Source organism: Crocodylus porosus, unplaced genomic scaffold, assembly GCF_001723895.1.
Source record: "Crocodylus porosus isolate Cpor-Errol unplaced genomic scaffold, CroPor_comp1, whole genome shotgun sequence".
In the NCBI taxonomy this organism is placed as follows: Eukaryota; Metazoa; Chordata; order Crocodylia; family Crocodylidae; genus Crocodylus; species Crocodylus porosus.
Genome location: NW_017728910.1, coordinates 24,713,515 through 24,719,019, shown reverse-complemented (window position 1 = coordinate 24,719,019; position 5,505 = coordinate 24,713,515). Strand labels below are relative to the sequence as shown.

At 58.6% G+C, this 5,505-nt stretch overlaps 1 protein-coding gene across 1 annotated transcript in view; it reads right to left on the bottom strand.

Moving 5' to 3' along the window:
* Positions 1-433: 433 nt before the first annotated feature.
* Positions 434-5,505, bottom strand: part of LOC109308291 (probable palmitoyltransferase ZDHHC19) — a 7,470-nt gene continuing 2,398 nt past the window's right edge. The window contains exons 4-9 of the mRNA XM_019532537.1: positions 5,028-5,200; positions 4,058-4,163; positions 3,624-3,685; positions 3,054-3,234; positions 2,854-2,917; positions 434-561 (exon numbers count right to left, since the gene is read on the bottom strand). Coding sequence (XP_019388082.1) covers positions 434-561; positions 2,854-2,917; positions 3,054-3,234; positions 3,624-3,685; positions 4,058-4,163; positions 5,028-5,200 — 714 coding nt within the window. The remainder of the gene's footprint in view (positions 562-2,853; positions 2,918-3,053; positions 3,235-3,623; positions 3,686-4,057; positions 4,164-5,027; positions 5,201-5,505) is intronic.

Genomic DNA, 5,505 nt, shown 5'->3' with positions numbered 1-5,505 from the left:
CTTCATTGTAACAGGGAAAGAGACATGGGAAGTTTTCATGTTGGCCTGTTCTGAAGACAAACTTCGGTACGTTGAGTGCCTGTTGACGGTCTTTAAAAGCTCCGAAAAAGAGAGGAGGCACCAGCAAAGCCAAGGGGGGTGGCAGGCAAGGGGGGCTGGGGCCGTGGGTCGGGAATGAGGGGTACCAGCACCCCTCTGCTTCTGTTAGCCCTGGAGCTGCCTGGGACAAGGCACTTCCAGGCAAGCTCCCAAGCTACAGCTTAGGGTCTACATCGCTCATTTTCCCGGGACTCTGCAAGGTGCTGCCGCCTACGGGCCACCGCTGTCAGGACTATTGCTGAGGACTCTGCCAGAGACATCGGAGACCAAAACTAGAAGGATTTTTATTTTTTTCTGCATCCAGAACAAGCAGAAGCCACCTCGGGAGCTCCCTCTAGATATCAGACCGGGAGAGGAGGGAGGCGGTGGGGGAGCCCTCTCGGCTGTTGAAAGCTATTTGGGATTTCCAGTGGCCACGTCCATCTCCGTCCGCCGTCATCAGAGGGGCAAACACGTCCAGGCCTGGCGGAGAGAGGGACGTCTGTTCAGGCGGCAGTGAGAGCATCACCCGAATCGTTGTCATCTGCCTGACCCCTGCTAAACCCTTCATTGCACAGGTGCTAACGACCCTCTCCTTTTTAATGGGCTTGATGTTGCACCAGTCAGTCAAGCCTTTGATCTGCCCTGCTGCTGCCTGTCCGCTGCTCCTGGTCACGAAGCTCCTATTTCACAGCCCTGCAGACTGGTTTTAACTCATTTCAGTGAAGTTATAGTTCTTTTTTTGGTTCTTTTTTTTTCCAGTTTTCTCCTTTTTTATTCCGTTTTTAAACAGAATAATGCAGCCCTGGGCCCCTAGTGTGTTAGTAAAGCTTTTAGTTTCTTCTTAACTGGAGACAAATACGCATTGTTTGATATGGGATGATGCACCCCGCTGTCTGCACCCCCTTTTTCAATAGCCTTGATCCACCCATGTCGCTCCCTCCGTGGAGCCAAGCTTATAATGGAAACCCCTGCTCCCGGCACGAGAAGTATCCGCCTTTTCCGCTAGCTTTTGCTGGGGCTGTCCATGCTCAGCATTTCTGCAGACCAGAGCTTTCTCTGTCTCATTTCCTCCCATTTCTAGCCCCATTGGTGCTACACCTCAGCTTCAGCGAAGGCCCATCAGCTGAAAGCCAAAACACAGGCAGCCTGGTGATGCTCTACGTCCTGATAACCTCCCTTCTTGGATGCAGTGGCCCCACCCTGGATCCCAAGCAACATCCCCCCGCAGCCCCGATCAATGGTGGATAAGTGAGGCGGTGCTCCTGCCATGGCCGCAGTTAGGGCTGTTTCACGGAAAGCAGCAGTGAGTGCATACGGATGCCCTTGGTAATGGCAAAGCCCTAGACAAGCCTGTCAATTAGGGCTGTCTCCAAAGAGGACATTCGAGCCTGTGCTGAGTCAAACCCGTATCAAGCAGATAAATGAGCTTTTTTGGTCTTCTGCCATCTTCAAATGCATTCAAACAACACCCTCTTGTCTGAATATTTCCTCCCCACCCTGGCTGCCGGGACAATTCGAAAACAGCTGACTGCCAGGATGCAATGAGACAAATGCAGCCTGGAGCCAGGGGAGGATGAGGGGCTGGTGTCTGGAGGCAGCTGTTGGCAAAGGAGCACAACAGAGCGAATTTACACTGGGGAAATGCTCACGAGCCAGTTCCAGCTATAGCAGAGGCCTGCAGTTCCCAGTGTCAGAGAGACCCAGTGTGGGGATGGGGTGCAGCATGGACCCCAGGCTTGGGCACAGAGGCTGTGTGATCCTCTTGCTGCCTTGGCTCTGCACTGATGTTGGCACCTGCCTGCCATGCTCCAGTCACTGGTGAACCCTGTGTCGTTTGAGGATGGCGGCCTGCCTTGCTGTGTTTTGCTCCTGGTTGTACCCTTTTCCCTCCAAGGAGCATGGCCCCATTGGAGCTGAGTCTTCTGGGGCCATGCAGGAGGCTGTGACCTGGCTTAGGGTCCAAAGAGCTCAACCTGGGTAGGCTCCATGCCTAGGAGATGCTGGAAAGGCCCCCTCCATAGCATCGGTGTTTTGGGGCAGAGACAGCTCTCCACGTGGCCTTTTGGAGAGAGCAACCCATGGGTGCCAGTGTCTGCTCCTAGCCCTGTGCTCAGACAGACGGGCGCAAGGGCTTCTAGACCTTCCCAGCTGCTCCTCGGGGCCAGCAGGAGAAATAAACCCCAGGGAAAGCATGATGCACATCTTCACATTTGTAAAAGGGTTCCGGTCCTGATGGTGCTTGCTGTAAAGTGCAGCCGGCCCCAGCCCCTTCTGCAGCCAGCGAGAGTGCGGGGGAGAGGCCGAGCAGCGCAGACAGGTGCTGGGAGCTGCTGTGCCCAGAATCAGCCGGCTGAATCGACCGTCAAAGCTGCCGCCAAATGGGAGCAGACAGGCATCCGCCCCTGCCTGGGATGACGGCTCGCACGGGAACATGCATGTGGTGACGGTGACAGTGCTGGTGGAGACACTGGTCTAGTTTGCCGTGACAGTCTGAAAGGCCCCAAAAGGCTGCAGGGGGCAGGATGTGAAGCCCTGGGTTCCACCCCCTCTCTGTGCCTCAGTTTTCCCATCTGTAAATTGGGTGTCCACACTGCTTTCTAAAGCTCAGTATTTACCAGTGTCTCCTAGAGGCTCTTTTGGGCAGGGACCCATGGCCAGGCCTGGCTGTCCTCAAGCCAGCAAAAGCACTGTCATTTCGGTGGAGCCAGAACGTCACCCCTGGATGTCTTGCGTGAGTGTGAAGCCCCGGGGACGTGGGAGGGCTCTGCTTACCTGTGACGGCCACCTTTGCCCTAGCCTCTTGCCACGGCCTCCAGCTGGGTACCTCCATGCCAGCCTGCAGGGGAGATGATGGAGGCATCAAGCACAGGGAGCAGACGGGCCGGGCAGCAGCAGAAGCAGGCACCCCAGATTTGGGGGGAGAGACGTGGGGCTGCACGAGAGCTCAGGCCAGGAGCAGCTATAGCCCTCACCTCTTTGGCGGCTGGCTCCCCAGCCCCAGGGCCCTGCCGGGACCCTCCCTGGGCCAGCTGGGCTCTGCCCACCTTCTCCGGGCCTGGCACGAGTCTGGGACGGTGGGGACCGGAGGCTGCCGCGTGCAGGTGAAGGAGCTGGGTCATCGAAGCCCAGGGCTGGGCAGCTGTGGCCGAGTGCCTGGGGGCAGAGGAAGCAGTGTCTCGGGCAGGGGGGAGCACAGGGCACAGAGGTGAGGCCACAGGCTGAGGGGCACAAACCCCCCCTGCAGCTCAGTCACGGCCAGGGAGAGCCCCTCAGAAGTGGCACGAGTCCCCACTGTGTGATATGGCCCCGGGCCGCGCACCTCCCCTCTCACCCTCCCAGCAGGGGGAGGCTTCGTGGAGCCAGGCCTGGGCTGGCTTATACATCTGGACAGCTCCTGGCGCGAGGAGAGCCACCTGCGCTGAAGGGCTGGAACGAGGGGCCACCACGGCACAACCAGCCCCCCAGTCTTGCAGCTGGCTCTAGGATCCCCCAGGTGGCGCCCCGGAGCCAGGGGGTGGCTTGGCCAGGGGCCCTGCACTCACGCGGGTGCCCAGCTCCCGGCCCAACCCCTGCCGAATGGGGTCTTCTTGCCTCCGCTGTAGACCTGTGAACAGAAGAGCGGTGGGGCCAGAGGCATGGGGTGCTCGAGGGTGGCAGGGCATGCTGGGCTGTGCCCTTGCCCATCGGTGGGGGCTGAGAGGCAGTGGAGCAAGCACCCAGGTCTCCCAGGTCCACCTTGAGCCTGGGTGCTGGTGGGGTCCAGCCAGGTCTGACTGCAGCTGGGGCTACTTCCCCGCTTGCCCCCCTGGCTTTGGGCTTGGGGGGATGCCTGGACTTGATGAGAGGAGGCAGGGAGCCCCTGTCCGGTGCCCTGTGTTGCAGGCTTGGGTGGGAGAGCCTCTGGATGTGCTGGTCCCGTGCCCCTGGGTCTGAGCCGCAGCGATCTGAGCCCCGGGCAGAGCCACCGCCCCAGTACCTGGAGCCTGTGGGTGCGCTTGGCCCACGCGTGCAATCTGGCGCGGGAGCTTGCCAGGGCCAGGAGGGGCAGCAGGTAGAAGGCGGCAGGGACGGTCACCACGATGCTGGGAGCCGGAGAGTGAGGGGAAAACACAGCCAGCGATGGACATGGGGGGACCCCGGCCCGCCACTGTGGGGGTGACACTCCCTGCGTGCGCGTTACACTGCAAGTGTGTGCATTACACTGCAGATGTATGCATGTATGTGTTACACTGCATGTGCATTACATGCCGTGTGTGTGTTACATTGCATGGACACACGTTACACTGCACATGTGGGCATGTGTTACACTATGTGTGTGTTACACTGCAGGCATGCTACACCACCTGTGCATGTGTGTTATATTAGGAGTGTGCATTACACTGTGTGTGCATGATATCACGTGTGTGTGTGTTACACTGGGTGTGCACATGTCGCACTGCATGTGCAATGGTGTGGGACACAGCATGTGTGTATGATCAAGCATGTGCACGTGTAACAATGTGCATGGCAAGACCGGTGTGTAACATCGCTCCATGCATAACAAGTGTGTAATACGTGCATGCTACAGAACATGTGCAAGCATGCAATTCACACGTTTAACACCCTATTTGTGCATGTTACAGGGCATACCTGTACACACACGAGTGCAGGAGTGTGATTATGTAATGCAGTGTGTGCATACACATGTAACACATGGTGTGCATTCATTAGAAAGCACATATGTGCTCACACAAGTGCACATGCGTTTATTGAGCAGAGGGCTGGACTAGATGACCATGTGAGGTCTCTTCCAGCCTTGCTTTCCTAGGAGCAATGAACATAGCAGGTAGGCATGCGTGTCTGCATGTGTGACACAGTATGTGTGCAAGGGCAGGCGTGTCAGAGTGCCCCTGGGCGCCCCTCCAGCAGGGGAGCTGGGCTGAGGGTCCCCATCTCTCCAAGGATACGCGCAGGCTTTCTCGGTGCTGAGGGCCTGGCCAGAGCTGAGCACCAGGTAGGCGATGCAGGAGGCCAGCGCCAGCGCGTTGTAGACGCACAGAAAGGCCACGAAGCGGGAGAAGCAGCGGGCGTTGCCGCGGCCCACGCAGTTGTTCAGCCAGTAGCAGTGGTGGTCGAAGCCCTGCGGGCAGGGAGAGCCTGGGGCTGGTCGCTGCTGGCAGAAAGGCATCTGGGGGCTCGTGGGGGGGCCAGACTAGCTTGCCAGGGACATGTGCCCTGGGGCCAGGAGTTGTGAGCAGGCACACGCCTGCATGTGCGGAGCAGGGGGGTGTGCAGGGATAGGGATGTGTGTTTGGAACTGTGTGACCAGCGCGTGGGCACAGGGATGTGCGAGCTGGGGTGTCTCTGGGCATGCAGGGCACATGTATGGGTTTGTAGCTGCATGTGAGAGGTGTGCAGGGACAGACATGTAACTGCATGTGCAGG